This window comes from Chaetomium strumarium (genome assembly GCF_033439665.1).
Source record: "Chaetomium strumarium strain CBS 333.67 chromosome Unknown B0T15scaffold_2, whole genome shotgun sequence".
Taxonomy (NCBI): domain Eukaryota; kingdom Fungi; phylum Ascomycota; class Sordariomycetes; order Sordariales; family Chaetomiaceae; genus Chaetomium; species Chaetomium strumarium.
Genome location: NW_026944430.1, coordinates 194,312 through 214,980, shown reverse-complemented (window position 1 = coordinate 214,980; position 20,669 = coordinate 194,312). Strand labels below are relative to the sequence as shown.

At 58.6% G+C, this 20,669-nt stretch overlaps 7 protein-coding genes across 7 annotated transcripts; 5 read left to right on the top strand and 2 right to left on the bottom strand.

Annotated features, from left to right (window-relative positions):
• Positions 1–19: 19 nt before the first annotated feature.
• On the top strand, positions 20–1,740 carry B0T15DRAFT_490386 (major facilitator superfamily transporter sugar; the record flags this gene model as incomplete). The annotated part of the gene is made up of 2 exons (XM_062866676.1): positions 20–1,481; positions 1,550–1,740. The coding sequence occupies 2 exons, from the start codon at positions 20–22 to the stop codon at positions 1,738–1,740; spliced, it is 1,653 nt and encodes a 550-aa protein (XP_062723559.1).
• A 502-nt stretch (positions 1,741–2,242) lies between these two features.
• B0T15DRAFT_499699 (uncharacterized protein) lies at positions 2,243–2,705 on the bottom strand (the record flags this gene model as incomplete). Its single annotated transcript, XM_062867347.1, has 2 exons — positions 2,243–2,457; positions 2,538–2,705. The coding sequence occupies 2 exons, from the start codon at positions 2,703–2,705 to the stop codon at positions 2,407–2,409; spliced, it is 219 nt and encodes a 72-aa protein (XP_062723558.1). The 3' UTR covers positions 2,243–2,406.
• Positions 2,706–4,311: 1,606 nt separating this feature from the next.
• On the top strand, positions 4,312–7,135 carry B0T15DRAFT_490384 (uncharacterized protein; the record flags this gene model as incomplete). The annotated part of the gene is made up of 3 exons (XM_062866675.1): positions 4,312–4,453; positions 4,544–4,938; positions 5,957–7,135. 3 exons carry the CDS (start codon positions 4,312–4,314, stop codon positions 7,133–7,135), a joined length of 1,716 nt encoding a protein of 571 aa, XP_062723557.1.
• A 2,440-nt stretch (positions 7,136–9,575) lies between these two features.
• B0T15DRAFT_84906 (uncharacterized protein) lies at positions 9,576–10,596 on the top strand. The gene is made up of 2 exons (XM_062871385.1): positions 9,576–10,405; positions 10,478–10,596. Exons 1-2 carry the CDS (start codon positions 9,784–9,786, stop codon positions 10,483–10,485), a joined length of 630 nt encoding a protein of 209 aa, XP_062723556.1. The 5' UTR covers positions 9,576–9,783; the 3' UTR covers positions 10,486–10,596.
• Positions 10,597–13,641: 3,045 nt separating this feature from the next.
• B0T15DRAFT_364774 (uncharacterized protein) lies at positions 13,642–15,684 on the top strand (the record flags this gene model as incomplete). The annotated part of the gene is made up of 2 exons (XM_062864168.1): positions 13,642–15,432; positions 15,508–15,684. Coding segments are annotated over 2 exons (1,968 nt in total), but the record flags the coding sequence as incomplete, so codon positions are not given.
• Positions 15,685–16,126: 442 nt separating this feature from the next.
• Positions 16,127–18,216, bottom strand: B0T15DRAFT_428164 (general substrate transporter). Its single transcript, XM_062865682.1, has 3 exons — positions 17,537–18,216; positions 16,863–17,427; positions 16,127–16,772 (listed from the first exon to the last, which is right to left on the bottom strand). The coding sequence occupies exons 1-3, from the start codon at positions 17,967–17,969 to the stop codon at positions 16,205–16,207; spliced, it is 1,566 nt and encodes a 521-aa protein (XP_062723554.1). The 5' UTR covers positions 17,970–18,216; the 3' UTR covers positions 16,127–16,204.
• A 1-nt stretch (position 18,217) lies between these two features.
• B0T15DRAFT_522542 (alkaline-phosphatase-like protein) lies at positions 18,218–20,368 on the top strand. Its single transcript, XM_062868636.1, has one exon. It carries the CDS (start codon positions 18,578–18,580, stop codon positions 20,168–20,170), a length of 1,593 nt encoding a protein of 530 aa, XP_062723553.1. The 5' UTR covers positions 18,218–18,577; the 3' UTR covers positions 20,171–20,368.
• The last annotated feature ends 301 nt before the right edge of the window (positions 20,369–20,669 follow it).

Sequence of the window (20,669 nt, the reverse complement as noted above, 5' to 3'; positions counted from 1 at the left end):
GCTTGCTTTGGCCGCCACGATGGGCTACACTACTCTCTGGAAGAGGCTGTCGCCCCGAAACCTCAACATCGCCATCCAGGTCTTCTCCCTCATCAGCATCTTCTTCGAGGGCTATGACCAGGGCGTCATGGGCGGCGTCAACGCCTCGCCGCGCTATGTCGCCGAGGTCGGCATCGGCCTGCCGGATGGCACCGTCACCGACACGGTTCACCAGGGCGGCATCGTCTCCATCTACTACCTGGGCTGCATCTTTGGCTGCTTTGCCGGCGGGTGGGCTGCCGATAGGATCGGCCGGATCAACGGGTATCTCAAACCCCCTTCTTCAAATCTGCGTTGCCGTGAACACTTTCTAATCAGCCTGCATGGTCCCAGTCTTTTCCTTGGGTCTTTCTTTGCACTCGTTGGCGGTGCCCTTCAGGCGGCAACCCAGTCCAGTGACTTCATCCTGGTAGCTCGCGTGGTGACGGGAGTCGGGACAGGCGCCCTGACCGGAATCACGCCCGTGCTTGTCTCCGAGACATCAACCGCCAGCCACAGGGGCGGCTATCTCGGCTACGTCTTCATCGCCAACTACCTGGGCATCGCCGTCGCATACTGGATCTCGTTCGGGCTGGCCTTTGTCAACGACGGCTATTCAGACGTGCGCTGGCGGTTTCTGCTGGCCTTCCAGTGCTTCCCAGCCCTCCTTCTGCTCGCCGGCATCCGGCTGCTGCCCGACAGCCCGCGATACCTCGCCTCCGTCGGCCGCTTCGACGACGCCCGCGAGGTGTTGGAGCATGTGCGCGGCAACTACGGCCCGGAAGTGCAGAGAGAGTTTCGCGAGATCACCGCCGTCGCCAGAAGCAGCCAGAAGAGCTCGCCGCTGCAGTTCGCCAAGATCCTGGCTGGCAAGGGCGGCAAGCCGGGCCACCACCTCGGCAGGCGGTCGTGGCTGTGCTTGATCCTGCAGATCATGGCCTCGTGGACCGGCATCACCGCCGTCACGGCTTACTCTCCCGTCCTCCTCTCCGCCGCCGGATACAACGACCTCACGCAGAACGGCCTGGCAGGCGGCCTGAGCACCGTGGGCATCATCGGAACCATCATCAGCGCCCAGATTGTCGACCGGCTGGGCCGCCGCACGTGTCTGATGGGCGGCGCGTTCGGCCTGTTCGCCGTGAACCTCGTCGCCGCGAGCGTGTACGAGGCCGCCAGGGCGCAGCCGGAAAAGGCGGCGTCGTACGCCCCGGCCGCCGTGACCATGTTGTTTCTCTTCAACATCTGCTATGCCGCGACCTGGGGCACCGTCGCCTTCCTCGTGCCCACCGAGATCTGGCCGTCCGACATGCGGGCGCAGGGCAACGGCTTCGGCATCACCGGCTGGGCTATTGGTGTCGGCTGGACTGTCTTGGTCAACCCTGTCATGTTCGGAAATCTTGAGAATAGGACGTACTTCCTCTTTGCAGCGCTGAATTTGCTGTGGATTCCCATCGTATACTTGTGTAAGCCTGTGCTCTAATGTTGGAAGGCTCACGTAGCGTTCTGCTGACCACATGGACTACTACCTTAGTCTACCCCGAAACCGCCGACAGATCGCTCGAGTCCATCGACGCCCTCTTCTCCACCGACAGCCCCTTCAACTGGAATATGGAGAAGGCGTACCGCGAACATGGCGATGTCCTCGCGGAGCTGCGGCAGTCGGATGTCTCATCTGTGCAGGAAGATGGAAGTTTTGCGGATAAGAGTGCGCAGCTTGTTTGAGGACGGAAGAATAAACATGAAGCTGGAGCGGTATAATATAATAAGAATAACCAATGGGATATTAAGGCTTCACAACATAACGGACGACACTTATGCCTTGAGCCCTTTCTCTAGCGTGACCTCCTTCTCGCTGCTCACTGGATCAGACTTGGCCACACCCGTCGACTACAACACAATCTGCGCTAGTAGGCATGACGCCGAGCCTTGCCGCCTTCTCAGGCGGTGAAGGTGCCACGAATACCGTGCTCATCAACCTCGCCGAGGCCTCGTGGCGGCCAAAAATAGTTCAACACATAGAACAGTGAAAAGTAATCGCAAACCCATCAAGAAACGCCAGGCTAAAGACATTCGGCCACCCCCTGGACACCGTGACCGTACCTGGCGTCACATTCTGCGCAAAGCCCGGGAAGCTACGACCAGGGCCCCGCCACCCAGGCGACGAATGCGCGCCAGTTGAAGCCGTGGAAGTAGAAATAGATGCCCCTCGGCCCGCGGGTGGTAGAGGACGGACAGCTTGATGCTCGCGGCGCCGGACCATCCAGTATTCGTATACCCGGATGCTGACACAACGGGGCCGAGGAACACGCTGGAGGCTGACCGAGAGCACGCTGATGAAGACGGCTGCGGACGAGAGCAGCTCCTAGAGGCAAAGGGCGATGCTGAGGACTATAGGTCAATGTAAGCGCCCCGCCGGATATTGCTGTAGTTGGAGAAGAGCTATGTGCGGGTGATGAGTGTGTGTGTTAGCAAAAGAGTCTGGGACTACAGATCTCGGCAGAGCAGGATATAGGTCTTACAGCGGCTAGGTCCATTCCCGCCGAGAAGGCGTTGTCCACCGTGTTGATGGCGATCTGGCAGACGAGCAGCTCCAAGCCGGAGAAGAATACCCTGGCACAGGCGCCGCTGTTGTACGATGTGTCGAACCACAGTTGCGACAGAACGGCTGGTAAGGGAATACCGGGCATGTGAGTGATGAAAATGCTAGCCAAAAAGCGGATGCAGATTACTAGTGGTGTTAAGTGAGCGACATACGGGGATTCCAGACGGCTTCTCCGAAATACGCCTGCGTTGCCGACGCAGTCAGACACCCAAACAAGTGGAACAATGCCTCGAGGAAGCCTTTTCATTAGGAATGAAACCATGCCCTATGAGGAAAGAACCTTCAAGTACTGCCGGCCGGCGGTAATGTACGACATATTTCGATAGGAAGCACGGGCAGCAGTTGGGCAGAGTGAAACAAATGTCATGCTACCACCCTAAAGCCGAGGCCATTCAGAGTAGATGTGGGCAATTGCCGGAAGAACCACAGGCCGAACTTTTCTCTCAAGTATCGAGATTTACCTTTGATGTGACGACACCTGTGTGACAGAAGATACAGCGGTCAAGTCCAAGCAGCACCGTGTCTTCGGCATCATCATCGCCGGCGATGGGGTGTAAAATGCCTTCGCCGTGCCGCATAGGCGCAAGTACCTATGCTTGCAAGGCAGCACTTTAGGCGTGAGAACAACCCCCCCCGAAACACGATGAAATCCGGGCTATGGCCCTGCGGTGTCACCCATCGACATCCAATCGTATCTGCCATTGCTGGGACTGAACCGCTGATAAACATTTCCGAGTCTTGGGTTGGCCAGTTTAAGAAGGCGGCGGGCCTCGCAATAGTGTTCTGCCGACGGTTTTCCTCCTACATCACCCAACTACATTACCGGAACACAAAAAGATGCGCCGTCTTCCACGCTTGCCGCAGGCCACCAATACCTTGCCTGGCTTGCCACCTCAAGCGCAATTGCATCTACCCGCAACATGCGTTGACCCTTGCAGTAAGAATGCAGTGAGGACGCGAGAGTTGTGAAGTCTAAGCTAATTCCCTATCCTTTTTCCTGGTCTAAATAGATGTCGCATACCTAGGCTACCAGACGCAGGACTTTTCACCGGACTCGCTAAGATCGTCGCCATTCGCCGAGTACAACGAAAACTGCTTAACCTGTCTGATAGACAACAATCTTGAGCCTACAGTTTGGTTAGACGGCTTTGGGGACTTCCTCATCTACTTTGCTCGGCTGAAGTCGTGCCCGGCCCGTTCCAGTCCATGTCCGCGGTTTCCGTCCCTTATTGCAAACCATCCGAGGTGTTCGCTGACATAACGTGGATCCAGGCGACGACCTTGGAATCGCGGGCGAGAATCTTTGTTGTCCGACGGATCACTTGTAGGTGTCCCTGACTATGACACCACTGCAGTGCTCTTGTCGACGAACAGCACGATTCCGAGCAGACCTGGGGTTTACGCAGGCTTCTATTCTGTTTATCTGCTGATTGCAGGTGTTCACTAGATGTATTATCGACTTAAATAACGTTACCGTGGCCCAGTGCTGCCAGGGCTCCTCTTGTGGAAGCCCTTGCGGATCCACAGCATACCAGTGCGACTACACTTCCATGATCGAGGACACACCCACCGTCATCCCGGCATGCTGCCCACGGCTTACGTCCCGGTCGCTTGCTCCTACTAACACCATCCCGATGTCATGGCTCGTGATGTCAACCACACGGGCCGTAGTTCCCGTCAGTGGTGTAGGAATGGATAGCATTACAACCGTGACAACTCTCACTGCCTTTGTGGAGTTGCTCGTCACGCGGGCCGATTGGACCGGCTTCGACAATGTCAGCTCGACGTCCCGCCTCAGCAGCCAAAGCACTTCGACGGGCGCGTCAGTAGATGGTAAGAGCCAATGCACTTTGACCCCTCGACGATGAGCCATGACCATATACCATATAGTTAACCAAACAGCTGCTGACCCCAATTCTGCAGGGCATAGCAGCTCAGAGGGCGCTGGCAGTACTCCAGGATGGAGGTTGATCGTCAGCGCGACAATTGGCACTGTCGCTGGCTTGGCTCTCCTTGTAGGAATCTATCTCGTCTTCCGTCGCAGCCGGAAACGGGCGAAGAGAGAACAGGATGTTGTTTGGACCGGGAAACCGGAGTTACACGCCGAGAGCGTACCGAATCCACCACACCCGCCCCAGGAGCTTGACGCTAGGCCCCGACCAGCCCAGGAACTTGTGGCTGAGGGTTCTGGACCGCGGCAGGAAGGAGGCCCGGAACAGTCCGATGTCACTAGTGAATGTCACCGGATGGTAGAGATGGCTGCAAAGGAGGTCCCTGCGCTGGAGATGGACGTGAAAGGTGGGTATTGTGAGATGGAGGTAAAGGACAAGGAGAGAAAAACGCAAACTTCAGAGTTTATGTAGGGAGGCTCTGAGACGCTGGGAAAAGGGGAAGCCGAGGGGTACTAGTAGGTAAGATACGCGGCTGCCTTGGCGAGATAAACGATTAGAGAGGCGTTAGTAATAAAGCATATTCAAGGAGGCAGGGGCCGAGAAGAGGAAAAGAGAGGAGGGATGGAGGGACTAGTCGCGAGTACAAAAAGGGGGCGTCGGAGAGGCGAGGCTTGTGTTTATATTACAGGCGCGCTGGGCGGTGCGAGCACGCGGTTCGGACGTAGCGCTATAGTTACCCGATTGGGAGGGTCGCTCGTCGCTAAACCCGGTGGGTTCTACATTACAAGGAGAACACCAATCTGAACTTTCCACTCTACCTGGGCACTTGTATACCAGTCCAAGACTCTTATTCCTTGATTGCATCTTCTTGGCCTCGGAGTCCCAAAGGATGGAGGGAAGCCTCTGAACCGTTTGCGGGGTTCCGCGGGGTGCCAAGACGCTAACTCTGGGGTTGCATGCTTGGCGAGCTCGGGTGCAACGGGAATCGTGGAGAAATGTCGGTTCCTTCGCTTGGTCGACGGAAGGAACCGCGACACGCCCAGCGAGGTCCACAAACCAACACATCCCAAATTGTTCCAATTGGTGCGCATCGTAACATTGCCGGGGAAATAGCAGACTCAGTTGGCAGATCCCTAGGTGATATCGCAATTCGGCAGCACTCTGTGGGCATGGGCTTGGACTCCTGGAGTGCCTGGCTGCGTTGACCTCGTGGAGAGATCGGTTGATGCAAGGGGCACATCGGCACGATGTGTGTTACCGCTCCAATCACCGACTTGCCCAGTCTCTTGGGTCGCTTCCCCCGCGTCAACAAACAGGAAACCGACCATCACGGGTGGATACTGGATAGACGATTCATGGAGCTGACGGGTGGACGTTCTAACTTCTCGTCAAGTTTGCTTAAATTCAACCATGCCGCCCTCATCATGGCCCGCTGCTTCTCCAGGCCAGCTCAGCCCAGCACACGACTGACTCCAGCGCCAACTCCGCCAACATGAAGTGGTCAACGCTCGTCCTGTCCCTCCTCCCCCTCGTCTCGGCTGCTCCCAAGCTCAAGGAGCAGCCGACCTTCGCGCAGCGCGTCATCTTCACGCCCCCGGACAATTACACGGATCCGCGCGTGCTGTACGCCCGGACTGGCCAATTCAAGGATGGCACCCTGCTAGCGACATGGGAGAACTACAGCCCCGAGCCTCCCGTAGTGTACTTCCCCATCTACAGGTCCACCGACGGCGGCCTCAACTGGAAGGAGATCTCGCGTGTCCAGGACACGGCGAACGGGCTGGGACTCCGCTATCAGCCCTTCCTATACGTCCTAGACCAACCCTTCGCCGGCTTCCCCAAGGACACCGTCCTACTCGCCGGCAGCTCCATCCCGACGGACCTCTCCAGGACGCAGATCGACCTCTACGCCTCCACGGACCGGGGCGTCACCTGGAAGTTCGTCTCGCACATTGCCGCCGGCGGAGAGGCCCGGCCCAACAACGGCCTGACGCCCGTGTGGGAGCCGTTCCTCATGCGGTACCAGAACACGCTCATCTGCTACTACTCGGACCAGCGCGACAACGCCACGCACGGCCAGAAGATGGTGCACCAGACCACGACCGACCTCCGGTCCTGGGGCCCCGTGATCGACGACGTGGCCTACCCGACGTACGAGCAGCGCCCCGGAATGCCCACCGTGGCCGAGCTGCCCAACAAGAAGTTCATCATGGCGTACGAGTACGGCGGCTCCCCCATCACTTCCGGGTATCAGTTCCCCGTGTACTACAAGGTCGTGTCCGACCCGGAGAAGTTCGGCCCCGCCACGGGCATCTCGCTCAAGACGACCGACGGCTACGTCCCGACCGGCTCGCCGTACGTCGTCTGGAGCCCCGTCGGCGGCAAGAACGGCACCGTCATCGTCAGCGCCCACAGCTCGGGCGACATCTACATCAACACGGGGCTGGCCGAGCCCGGCACGCCGTGGAAGCGGGTCCCGACACCGGAGAAGAACGCCTACACGCGCCACCTGCGCGTGCTCAACAACGACCCCAGCAAGTTGCTGATCATGGGCGCCGGCCAGCTGCCGCCGAGCACGACGAACAAGGTGCAGCTGAGCGTGATGGACATCAGCAAGCTGTAGCGGGATTTCGGAGTTGTCAATAGAAGATATAGGTTAGAGCATTGGTAATTCGACTACAATGCTGTTGTGGAACTCTGATCTCCCCTGACTACACTAATCCTCAGGTACTTTGTAGGTAACGGCGGAATGTTCCCAGGCGCACGGGTGGCTTCCGGCTTCATTACTGGTCAACAATCTGCGAATGCACATGCAGTGCTACGGTAGGCGTGCCAATGATTTGGTCATATCTCAGCGGCTGAATCTTGTAGCCCCACCCGCCAGAGCACAGGATGTCGAGCGGGAATCGAATTTCCAGTGAGTTCGGTTCGCATACCCTACCTACACACCTACCTAGTCTGCCGCCCATCCGTTCCTTATTGGACCACTGCAGCCCTGGTGGAACCCTGGTCGTTCTCACGGAACAAATGGATCATCAGGTGGGTGTCTCTGAGCAGTTGGAGCCGCTGGGACCTGGGCAGAGGTGGGAGCCCGCAGTGAGCCGCGAGGCGGGAAGAGTCAAGATCAAAGACCCCTCCTCGCGTCAGTCGCGGTGGAGCACTCTGGGCCGATCTGAACTTGGACCGGAGTCCGGAGATTAGAATGCTGACCGGGTTGCTTCTCAACAGCCGCACAAGAAACCCTTTGGCTTCCTCTCTCGTTCGGGAACGGAAAAGTCGCTGCAGAATCCAACAGCTGCAGACCTCGTCGGGCGAGTACATTCCATATTCTTCCTAGCCACCCCGCACCGGGGCTCGGACATGGCATCCATCCTTGAGAACATCTTGACCATGGCATTACTGGCATGGGGAAAGAAGCCCTATGTGGCCGACCTGACGCCCAACTCGGCAGCGCTGGCGGCTATCAACGATGCCTTCCGGCACGTCGTACCGGACCTGCGTCTGTGGTCATTTTACGAGACGTTACCCCTGCGGAGCACAGGGGCGATCAATCGAATCGTGGTGGAGCGGCACTCAGCAACGCTTGGCTATCATAACGAGGAGATTGCCGCCTTGGACGCCGATCACCGCCAGGTGTGCAAATTCGACACGCCGGCCGATCCAAACTACAAGGTCCTTCGGAACGCTCTCCTCACTGCCGTGGATCTCATAGGGCGGCTGGGAAGCCGGAAGGCACGCCATCTCACCCCTCTGCGCCGTCACCGGAGAGCAACTCGCTCCTGCGTTCCTTTCTGGGAGTGTGGGAGTCGGCTGAAGGTGACCTCGCCGCCCTTCAGGTGCTCAGGCAACCGGGATCCTATGTGTGGTTCACGGCGAAACGGTGCTTTGCCTCGTGGAGAGCCGGCACGGGGCCGGGCATTCTCTGGCTCATGGGGAGGCCTGCCGCCGGGAAGTCCGTGCTCGCGACCCATGTTACCGAGCAGCTGAACCACCCGCAGGTATACTGCAGTTACTTCATCTTCAAGCATGGCAAGGCCGGTGCATCCACGCTGGGCGACTGCTTCCGGTCGCACGCCTTCCAGATGGCCATGCAAGACCATTCGGTGAGGAAGGCACTACTGCGGCTTGCCAAGGAGGGCGTCACCTTGGACGGCTCGGATGAGATGAGCGTTTGGCGACGACTATTTACCGGCTGCATCTTCAAGCTGCCAAGCATAGTTCGGCACTTCTGGGTTGTGGATGGAGTAGATGAGTGCGCAAACTTCCATGCAATGTTTGCCAAGAGGTTGCTTGCTGCGCTTCCCCAAGGACTCCGACTGTTTGCCACGAGTCGCAACCTGGAAGAGATCGAGCGTGGCCTCGCTTCGCTTGGGCCCAACCGGGCCGTCGTACCGGTGCTGTCGGATCAAGATACGGTCGAGGATATGCGGCTGTTCGTAACCACCAGCTTGATGGAACTGGGGCGGCCGGAAACTGCCGAGGATCGCGAGCGCATGTGCGCAAAGATCCTCGAAAAAGCGTCTGGTTCGTTCCTCTGGGCCCGTCTCGTCTTACAAGAGTTCGAAAGCGCCTGGACCGAAGAGGCCATGGAGGCGGTCTTGGGCGAAATCCCTGCGGACCTATTTGACTTGTATTCCCGGATGGCGCAGGCCATCGAGGAAGAAGGACGGAAGCTGGCTTTAGCGAAACCCATCCTTACATGGATGGTTCTTGCATGCCGCCCCTTAACAGTGGACGAGTTGAGGTGCGTGGTCAAACTTGACATCAACCAGACCCTCCAGAACGCGGCGAAAGCGATCCCAGACCTGTGCGGACAGCTTGTGTTCGTAGACCAACACGACAGGGTGCAGATGATACACGAAACCGCACGGGAGTTCTTGGTTGCCGAAGGTCTTGACCGGGAGTTGTCCATCGTTAAGAAAGATGGCCACACCCGGCTGGCGTCCCTGCTGCTCCAATATCTCTCCAGCACTGTCCTGAAACCATCGGGGGCAAAGGCACCGCAGAATAGTAGCGGGCGCGCGCGAGGGTTCGCCAGACCTACCACCACCACCACCACCACCACCACCACCACCACGACGCCGCCGATGGATACGTCTCTACTACTAGAGTACGCGTGTTCCTTCTTTTCGGACCATTTGTACCGAGCTACCTCTGCAGATTACCAGCTGATGGAAGAACTGTCCAACTTCCTGAGCGCCAACAAACGTCCTCTCCTGGATCGAACTTGTTGCGAAGAGCGGGGATCTCACCCCGCTGCCCCGGACAGCCATGAATCTACGAGAATACCTTAGTCGACGGATGAAGTATGTGCCGCCAACGGATAGATCTGTCAAACTAGTCGATGGCTGGGTGACAGATCTCATCCGCGTGCCTGCTAAGTTCCGGGCCCAACTTCTGGATTGCCCGTCCTCCATCCACTCGCTTATTCCCCCCTTGTGCCCGTCAGAGTCAGTCATCTCACGCACTTTTGGTACAGACCGGCGTCCGTCGCCCGCTTCATCCGGCCTGGTGGTCAAGGGTCTCCCGCCCGGGCCCTGGGACGACTGCCTGATCCGGATGGACTTTGACAAAGGCCAAACATCGGTTGTCAGCCACGGCGATCGCTCCTTTGCCATCGGATTGTCCACGGGACAGATCTCGCTCTACGATACGGCTTCCCTACAGGTTCTCCGCCACCTCCAGCACCCCGAGCGTGTGAAGATTTTGGAGTTCAGCCCTGAGGATCGGCTCCTTGCGTCCTACGGCCGGAAAAGTCTTATTCTCTGGGATCCCAAATCTGGGACCATGGCGCGCTCGTTGCCCTTGCAGTCGCCTGCGCTTGGGGTTGTCTTCCTGGGCGTAGAAGAGCTTCTCGGCGCGTTCCAGTCTTGTGAATTGACGATATGGTACAGTACGTGAAACAGGATTCAACATCAATTTAAGCAAAAAAAGAGCCCTTTAGTACTAATAACGATGGCCATAGTGACCTGATAACCGAGGAAGCCGTGTCGATCTCGTGGAAGGACGCTGGACCGTCCGAAGAGCTCAACGTCGTCCCCCCCAATCCGCCAAGCCATGTAGCATTTCTAGTGAGGACTCCGGATGAGGTGCTGCTCGCGATGGGATACCGCGCTCATCCAATCCTCGTCTGGAACGCACTTGAGCTGCAGTTGCTAGGGACCTGCGAGCCCGATATCCCAAACAACGGAATCAATGCCATGGTCTTTGGCCCCAACCCAGAGGTTACCGGTACTGGTGGTGTCATTCCAAGAGGGCAGCCTCTGTGTTTTTGATTATTTGACGATGGACATGCTGGCCCGGCAAGCTCACGTCTACGCCATTAGCCTCTCGTTCTCGTCGGACGGACGAACCTTGATCAGTGGCAACAACCAGGGTGCCATTGAGGTATTCGAGCTCGAACAAGCACCCAACGGCGCCACTGCCACCCTCAACATTATCTACCGTACCAACCACCCGCTGGATGGATCGGTCCGCCGCGTCGTCTTCAGCGTCGACGGCTATCGTTTTGTCGACGTGCGTGGCGGGCAAGGGCGCGTCTGGGCCCCCACTGCGTTGGTGAGGAAAGGCATCAGCGAGCTGGAGAGCCCGATAGGGTCCTCGGAGGCCGAAGCTGCATTGATCATGGCTCCCAAGCCTTCTAGATCCATGCTCGACGCTCTCGGGGATCCGGAAATCACAAGTCCCTTAGTACCATCCGCAGACGGAAAGATGGTCCTCGCCGGTAAGCGGAATGGAGACGTGGTGCTTTTCTCAACCAGCGATGGGAGACAGATCGGGACTCTGTACCAGCATGGTCCTGGAACATCGATCGTCGGCCTCGCGCTCGCCGGATCCCAGAACCGGGTGGTTTCGGCTGATCATGGAGGTCGCGTCGTGGTGGCCGAGCTGGACGTACCTCTGCCAGCAATTTCGCACACGGCAGAACTGAAAAGGGCGTCAGTTGTTTTAGACCGAAACTTCGGGGCCGCCGCCACTTGTGTCCTCGCCAACACGTCCGGAACCACGTGCTCATTTGCGGACGTTGGTACACGACACAGCTCTGGGAGATCGCATCCGGAAGGGTTTTCTTACCTGCTGGGAGCGCTGTTGATGCGATTACTACTACTACTGATAGGAGTAGTAGCTACAATCTGTCGCCACCGACAGCATCACTGCCATCGCGTCCGGTGTCTCCTCCTGTCCCGGGAGCATCGCCATCAGAGAGGGCTTGGAAAAAAGCACCGGGTCTGCGATTTGTCTTCCAACACCCCAGCAAGCCAGAGTGGTTCCTCTCAGTCACCGGAGACATTGCAAGAGTCTATTCGTGGGCCGACTTCGCGGAGGTCACATTGCCGGATGGTATCCGACTCGACAGGGAGTTGTCTCCAGTCGCACCGGGGGCATCCTGCGAGACTGCAAGCGCGTCTCATCACGTAGGCCCCGGCTTCGTAATCGAACTGTTTCGGCCCTCTTCATCATCCTTCCCACGGCTTTACTTGTGGCCTGCCGCCGAGCTGGATCCTGCTTCGGCATCAGGTATAGCCCGGCCGGCAATTGAGCCCAGCCTGGAGGCCGTTAGCCCAGCCGTGCTCGCGGTACTTGGCTTAGTCGGGCCGTCGACACTCCTATTCCTGGACGCCAAGCTCTGGGTATGCAGCACGGAGCTGCAATCCGTGGTCCCTGCCCCGCCCACGAGCGTCGTCCCCGTCCGTTCCGGAGGTTTCAACAGCAACAGCAGGCGATCGACATTGACGACGTCCACAACTTCTCTCGCATCTTCATCTCGGCTCAGCTTGTTGTCTACGTCGTCAGCGGCGGTAGAGCCGACGACGGTCCACGCCAGGCGGCATTTCTTCGCTCTCAGTGAGTGGCGCACCAGAACTGGAGAGTTGCGGTGCGCCGTCGCGGTTCGCCCAGCGCCGCCAGGCCGGGGTGGGAGCGGTGCCCGCCATGTTCTTGCGTTTGCCGATGGCCCTCGGGTTGTGGTCGTGCAGGGCGGGTTACAGTTCTCGGAGAGTGTGGCGGCTCGGAGCCCTCGTGGCGATAACATGGATCTGTCTTCTAGTACTACTGGTGAGTTACGCGGAAGTAGGTTCGCTGGACAGAATCTGTGGCATGTTGTTGCGGGGAGTATGCATCGCCGGTCGTCGAACTGGTGATGAGACGGTATTTATTGGCAGTGTTAGGAACTTAGGTAAATGTACCTAGTTATTACGATCCTAGTAATCCTAGTAGTAGTAGTAGGATATTATACCTATACTTGAGTGCTTGACTGCAACTCAATGCGATTTGAAGAGCATTTCATATTCGTATAGCTAGGCGCCGTATGGCAGCAACACAACACTTACATAAAACTTCGGCGCTCTCTTGACGAAAAGCCGCGGGGAGTCTGTTCGGATTGCTTGGGATTGCACCGGTAGAGGCCGACGACGAAGTGGTGTTCCGAGTTCCCGCCCTCCTCGAAAGCTTTTCACTATTACCAGGCTACCTTGTACCATGCTAATGTTGAATTAGACGGCGAGATCCGGGATGGCATTGACATGATTGACATGACTGCAGCAACGAGAGCGACGCGCGCGTCATCCGCCTCTACATGATATACACCCGGCTGTCGAATTGCGGAATGGCGGAGCACTTCAACGGTCTTGATCAGAGCGTGCATCTCGGAACGCCAATTACTTACTAAGGTACCGACTTACGGATACCGAGGAGCTGGTTCCGACTCGCCTCCCCGACGACGATCCACTTCCCGTAAGTGGGTGGTGAACGTGATGTGGGGTCGGACCAGAGCGAGATCCGAGTCACGCGATCCACGCCCAGTATGTCGCGAACACAAGGATTATCAATTACCACCCAATCCACGCGGACTGCTGGTCGTGATTGCTGGCCCAACGATATCCAGCCCGACATCCACACGGTCACACCCCCACACTGGCTAACCGACACCCTTCGAGTTCGCCATTATGGACGACGAGCATAATCCACACGAGACGGTCGCGCAGGTCTCGTGTCAAAATTGTCGAGCCAGAAAGGTGAGGCAGCCTTCGCGGGCAGTTGGTAGCAATGATTCTGCTGATGATATATTATGTGATACAATACGCATAGGTCAAATGTGACCGTCGTTCACCGGGCTGCGTTCGCTGTGCTAAGCTGGAGATTCCGTGTTCCTACGACAGAGCGCGGTATGGCGAAACCCGGCCGACTACTAGTAGTAAGCGTGTTGGTGACTCGGAGCTTGAGGTCCTCACCGAGGCCGGGATGCGGCGACGGCGCATCCAGCGAGCCTGTGACGCCTGCCGCCTCCACAAGTCGAAATGCTCGGGCACCCGGCCGTGTCGGAGATGCGACGTTATGAAGCTGTCTTGCTTGTACGGCGCTGCGACGCCGCGCTCCCTGTCTTCTTCCAACGCAGGGCGTAGAAATTCTGCACGTCAAAGAGTGGAAAGCCGGTCCCGGATATCAGACGCCTGCGAGCCTCACGAAACCACACAGAGCCAGTGCCATGGCGACGAGGAGGAGAACACAGCCTTCGGGGATGCGGGCACCACCCTCTCGCCCGCCATCACTCAGCTGAACGGCGGCATGGATGCGTCGGGGTCGACTCGGTTGAGCCCCTCTGCTGCCGACTGCTTACTTGGCGACAAAACCGTGGTCAGGCAGTGCATCGACGCCTACTTCATGCATGCGGACGCCAGTGACTGCATCTTCCTGCACAGGGCATCGTTCCTGTCGAGCTGGCTCCGCCAGGAACTGAACCCAACGCTTGTCAAGATGGTGTGTGCGTTGGGACTGCGTCTCAATCCAGGGCACCACGACTCGGCGACGCCGCGTGCCTGGGCGAAGGAGGTGCAGCAGAGCCTCTTGGTCGCCGAGGCATTCAACGACTGCTCGGCAAGCTCGCTGCAGGCCCTGGTCTTGCTCATCAGATTCCACTTCACCTCGGACTTCACCCAAGACGCCTGGATTTTGCTCGCCGTGGCCGCCCGAATCGCCTTTACCATGCGTCTCAACTACGAGCGGCTCGAACCTGCCAGCACGGCAACAACAACAACCGCGGCGACATCGACGTCGACATCGACATCGACATCGACATCGACGTTCGGCGTCATTCACCAAGAGTGCCGGAGACGACTCATGTGGGCCATCTTCGTGTTGGACAAGTTGTTTTCGGGCGGGATTGAAGATCTCACCGTGTGCCCGTCCCATCGCTTGCAGATCCGGCTGCCGTGTGACGCTGTCGCTTTCCAACGCGGCATCGTCCCTCCGACCGAGTTCCTCCATGGCCATGTCTCTTCTGGCCGGCCACATCACATCGCTACTACGGCGAGTGGCATGGATGCAACGTCGTATCGCGTCCGGCTTTTTGATTTGCGTGACAGAATCCACAGGTATACGCGACGCGTCATTCTCCAGGGCTCCGCGCCGGCCGATAGCCAAGGGGAACTGCAGGCCCTGGACGACGAGCTGCACCGGTTCCGCGATGGCCTGCCGCCCGAGCTCCGGCTTGACCCGGAGAGGCTGGTCTTGATGGCCCATTCGGACGAACTGACCCCGTACATGGTGCTCCACGCCATGTGGCACCTGTGCCGCAGTGACCTGCACCGTTTCCTGATTCCCGGCATCCGCGAAGCCGTGGCGGCCGAGGTCATGGCGCACACGCCGCAGCCCTACATCGACCACTGCCAGCAAGTATGCTTCGACGCAGCCACCAGCATCTGCGACCTGCTCTCCGCTGTCCACGAGCTGCAGACTTCCAAGCGGATCGCCAATGCCTCCTTGGCCGTCAGTCTCTACCAGTGCGTGCAGATTCTCCACCACCTGGGCTTTCGGATACCCGCCGCCGGACCTCACTGCCTGGGAGAGCTGAAGCGAAAGCTCAGTCAAGGTGTGGCGCTTACGTCTCACCTCGGCACGACCTATGTCTGGTTGAGGCCATGCGTACGTGTCTATTCATCCTCGCAATGGCCGAAATAAAGCTGACCAGTCGTACTAACTTACTACTGTACTTGACAGTTCCAAGACATTGAGAAACTGATCTCGGTTCTAGGGCAGCGACCAAGGTATAGTCCGGGTCTGGCGGACCGCAATCTCCGCCACGGCCGCTCCAAGCATGTATTCGCACCCCCGGAAACTCAGGGCGAGGACGGCGGGGAGGAGCCGGAGCGGCGGCAACATCGGCCGGAACCATCAGGAGCAGCAGCATTCCAAGAGGGTGGTGGAGAATTGAGACAAGCGGAAACGCCCTTGAGTCTGGACCAGCGTCCAGCCGACCATGTCCTGGCGGTGGATGATGATGGCCGATGGAACCAGCTTATGATGATGACACCCGCATCGTTGTCCCGGCTTTCTCCCTTGGTACCTGGCAATGCTGGCATTCCTGCTCCACCAAGACCCAGAACGCGCGCCATTCCCGCGCATCTCAATCTGCTGGGTTCTACGTCCTTCATGGTGGATGCTGTATTTCCGCTCGACCCGCTCGAGCTAGTTCTGAGTTCTTATGCGGACGCTGACCCGTTGGCATGGCCGACGCTTTCCGTCTAACTCTGACATGCCCACGATCTGATGTCTGATAGGCCTCTCTCTGTACTGTACTTTTATTTATATAAAAATATTGCAATGTAAGGGTCGTACGAGAAATGTGCATGGTTCGGAGTCCTAGCCAAGCGTACTAGTACCTGTACCTACGGTAAGTACTATCTAGTACCTTATTTTACACACCCTTCTGTCCCGACGGATGATCCACGTGGCTAGCCTCGGCCTCGTCCTGCTCCACGTCGGCCTGCTTTGCCGCGGCATTCTGCATCTCGGCGCCGAGCAGGGCCTGGACGTCGACCTTGGCAAAGTCCCGCAGCGGCACGCCGCTCTCAAACAAGTAATTCACCTGCTCGAGCGTCCTGCCCTTGCACTCGGGCACGCAAAAGTACACAAACACGAAGCCGACGGCCATGATGGAGCCGAAGATGAAGCCCAGCTTGCTCTGTAGGTTGGCGTACTTGTCCGACAGGAGGTACGGGACCGAAAAGCTGACCAGGAAATTGGTCACCACGTTGACGCCGAAGCCGACGCGCGTCGTGAGGTCGCGCAGCCGGGCGGATGCGACCTCGGACGTGATGACGTAGCTCAGCGGGCCCCAGCCGCTCGAGAAGCCGCAGGCCCAGACGGCGATCATGCTGACGATGCCGTTGCGCGCCGCGAGGGACACGGGCGTCTTGATGCCCAGCCCGGCCATGGTCATCATGGCGAAGCAGACGATGGTGGACGAGATGAAGAGGAAGGTCCTGCAAAAATTATTAGTTAGTACTGAGTTCAGATCTGCATGTCGCCTTCGCTTTTTATTCTTCTTAGTGGGGTTGGCTTTCCAAACTCACCTTCGGCCGGCCTGGTCGGTCAGCAGAAGCATGGCGAACATGGTGGTGATGTTGACGGCGGCGAGGATCAGGTTGAAGCCGAACGGGTTGATGGTGCCGAGCGACTTGACGTAGATGGCGCTGTACTGCGAGACGAAGGCCTGACCGGTGGCCTGCATGAGGAAGTTGACGGCGACCACGATGCCCGTGCGGCGCAGGTTGCTGCCGCGGAAGAGCTCGACGAAGTCGTGGGCCTGCTGGGGCTCGTGGTCGAGCGCGTAGCGCAGCTCGGCGAACTCGGCCTGGATCTGGTCTTCGGTGAAGGGCCCCGCGCGGATGGCGCGCAGGTTGGCCAGCGCCTCGTCGGCGCGGCCCTGGCGCAGCAGCCAGCGCGGAGACTCGGGCACGAACCATATCAGCGACAGGATCGTGACGGGCACAATGTAGAAGAGTCCCAGCGGGATGCGCCACGCGCGGTTATCCGAGATGGTGCTCGTCCCGAAGCAAACGCAGTTGATGACCAGTCCGCCCACGATGAGGCTGAGCTGATACGAGCCGACCATGAAGCCTCGTGCAGCGGCGGGCACTGAGAAAAAAAATTTAAAAATCACCGGGTCAGTTACTCTAATACTACTAGTACTTATTAAATAAAACACCTGGGAAACTGAAGAACGAATATGCATAAGTCAACGTACCCATCTCGGCTTGGTAGGTTGGGATGACGGAAAGCTCGATGCCGACATAGACATAGTTCAAGATGCGCGCGGCCATGATCTGCTCCCGGTTCCGGCTCGTCACGCCGATGGTGGCCGTCACACAGGCATAGCAGCTCATGAGGAACATGGCCCACCTCCGGCCCCAGCGGCGCGACATGATGCTCCCGAGGATGACGCCCGCAGCAAAGCCAATGTAGTTGAGGCTGTTGAAGAGCGACAGCCACACGGGCGGCAAGACGTAGGTGCCTTTTGCTGCGTCGTACTCGCCAAACTGTCGTTCGAACGCGTCCATTGCCTGGGTGCTGGCGAAGGCCTGGTTGTCGAAGCCATAGTTTGCCGTGGAGATGGCGATGAGGAGGCTGGCCAGCGCGAGCCGCCGGTTGAAGAGGCGGAACTTGGTGAAGACGCCCATGGTGCTTGCTGCTCGTTGTGTTGTGGAAGGCGGTGCGAGAGAAAGAGTCGGAGAGACAATGCAACAGTTGGCAGGCAGGCTTCTTTAATATGAAAATGGTTCGGCGGGCCACAGTCCCCTTCAGCCATACACAGTAGTATTCCGTATGCACCTAGCAGGTAGCCAAACACAGAGAAACCTGGCATCTCAGATATCTGGCACATGGACTCCACCGGCCGAGACCCCAAAAACCTGGGGAAGACTGGAGATGGCAGATGATGCGGAGGGCTGGGGCAGCTCACTAGTGCAGGTCCGGATGGGGACGGTGGGGGTCGAGATCCGCGAGATCCGGTAGTATGTATGTACGACATCCGACGGTGCGGCAGATGTCCAAGTGCCGACTTACCGGGAGAAGTAGAAAGAGGCTGTTCGTTTCACACGCGAGCTTTGTTCTCCCCATCGAAAAGTCCAAGTTGCCAAAACCCCAGCAAATCCGATCATCTATGATTTTCCGAGGCTGCGGTCGTCCTCTTAGCACTGTCAGTCTGTCACCAACGTCTTGACACCTGAGTAACCAGTATCCGTCTATCCGACTATCTTGTACATACTGCATAGCACATCCGAGCATCATGCCGGACACGTACGAGCTTCGCCCGGGGCCGCTCCCTCTCCGGGTCAACTCCAAGAACGGCGGCGGGCGGCCGAACTACATCATCTTCATGCCCGACCAGCTGCGCTACGATTCTCTCGGGTGCACCCAGCGCGCCACCCCGTCCAAGCCGGGCTTCGCCGACATCAAGACGCCGCACCTGGACGCGTTCGCGGCGCGCGGAAGCCTCTTCACCAACTGCTTCACGCAGGCATCCGTCTGCTCACAGTCGCGCTGCAGCATGTTCACGGGCACGTACCCGCACGTCAGCGGCCACCGCAGCCTCGACAACCTCATCAAGCCGTGGGAGCCCAACGTGCTCCGCAGCCTGAAGGAGAGCGGCTACCACGTGGCCTGCCTGGCGCCCCGCGGCGACACCTTCGCCCCGGGCGTCACCGAGCTCAGCGTGACCGAGTACGGCTTCCTCGAGACGCCCGAGTTCATGCCCGCGTTCGGCAAGGGCAACCAGGAAAAGGACGAGAGCATCTGGGGCCGGCTCTTCTACCGCGGCCTGCGCGGCGCGGACCGCGCGGTCGACTACGACGAGGCGCTGGTCCGGTCGGCGCTCGCGTGGCTCGAGTGTCCGCCGCGCGACAGGCCGTGGGTGCTGTTCATGCCGCTCGTCTTCCCGCACTGTCCCTTCCAGGTCGAGGAGCCCTTCTTCTCCATGTACGACCGGGCGTCGGTGCCGGACGTGGAGGCGCTGCCGAGCCGGCGCACGGGCTACGAGCCGCAGTACATGCGCCGCATCCGCGAGCAGTACGGCACGGACCGCGCCACGCCCGACATCTGGCGCGAGATCAAGGCGACCTACTACGGCATGGTCACGCGGCTGGACGAGCAGTTTGGCCGCGTCATGCGGCGGGTCGACGAGCTGGGCCTCTGGAAGGATACGGTCACCATGTTCTTCACCGACCACGGCGAGTACCTCGGCGACCACGGCCTGATCGAGAAGTGGCCGTCGGGCCTGTCCGACTCGCTCGTGCACGAGCCGCTGATCATCGGCGGCGCGGGGCTCCCGGAGGGCCAGGTCATCACGTCCATGGCCGAGATGGTCGACCTGGTCCCGACCATGCTGGAGATGTCCGGCATCGGCCAGACGTTTGCCCACAACGGCCTGTCGTGGGTGCCTCTGCTCCTGCGCGGCGATGGCGATGGCGACAGAACCAAACCCCACCAGCACAAGGAGTACGCCTTTTCCGAGGGCGGCTTCCTCGAGTCGGAAGAGCCGCTGTTGGAGCAGGCGCCGTATCCGTACGACCTCAAGGCTGGGCTACAGCACCAGGACACGAGGCTGGTGGGCAAGGCCGTCTCGCTGCGCGATGCCACGTGGACGTATGTGTATCGACTCTACGAGCCGGCCGAGCTCTACCACCGCCAGAACGACCCGCACGAGCTGCACAACCTCGCGGCGGATCCGGCGCATGCCCATCTGGTGGCCAAGTACGAGCAGGTCGTGCTGCGGTGGCTGCTCGAGACCGGCGATGTCCTGCCGTGGACGAGGGACCCGCGCATGCCCGAGGTGAAGCTGAAGAGTCCGCGGGAGCAGATGGAGGAGAGGTTGAAGACTTGAAGGCGCACGGCGAGGCCGCATCCAAGGTGTGAGATGGTGTATTTTGGTCCTGTCCTCCGGTGAAAAAAGCTCGGACCTCCAAGTAAGGAATAGGATTCGGTAGAGTCTCACAAATACTAGTACCTAGGTACACAACACAGGTTTATACATTTTGTTCTCACTCTCTTGTGTTTCGCCCAATTGAAAATAGTAGGGTGAAAGTGCGATGTTTTCTCTAACTTTCCCTGGATGGGCTACTTCCATGATAAACCCCGCCATCGTAGGTAGTCACCTGACCACCTAAACCCAAAATGGATAAAAGTCTCGCTTTCACCACCAACTTCCTTTATAATGCACTCATGCCCAACCAAGCACATTATCAATCCTCGGCAGCGGGTTTATCGGCCGAGAAGGGAATCAAATCAGCCTCCGCTCTGCTGCTGCATCTAATAACCGATAGTGTAGGATAGGGCTTAGCCAGAGCCGCCTGGGCGTAGGAGCATGCTAACGCTGAGTGACT

Coding starts and splice junctions, on each gene's coding strand:
- B0T15DRAFT_84906 (XM_062871385.1), top strand. CDS start 9,784: ATGAATCTACGAGAATACCTTAGTCGACGGATGAAGTATGTGCCGCCA.
- B0T15DRAFT_428164 (XM_062865682.1), bottom strand. CDS start 17,969: ATGGGCGTCTTCACCAAGTTCCGCCTCTTCAACCGGCGGCTCGCGCTG. Junction 17,428..17,536: donor AACCTACCAAGCCGAGATGG/GTACGTTGACTT, acceptor TTTTTTTCTCAG/TGCCCGCCGCTGCACGAGGC. Junction 16,773..16,862: donor ACCGACCAGGCCGGCCGAAG/GTGAGTTTGGAA, acceptor TAATTTTTGCAG/GACCTTCCTCTTCATCTCGT.
- B0T15DRAFT_522542 (XM_062868636.1), top strand. CDS start 18,578: ATGCCGGACACGTACGAGCTTCGCCCGGGGCCGCTCCCTCTCCGGGTC.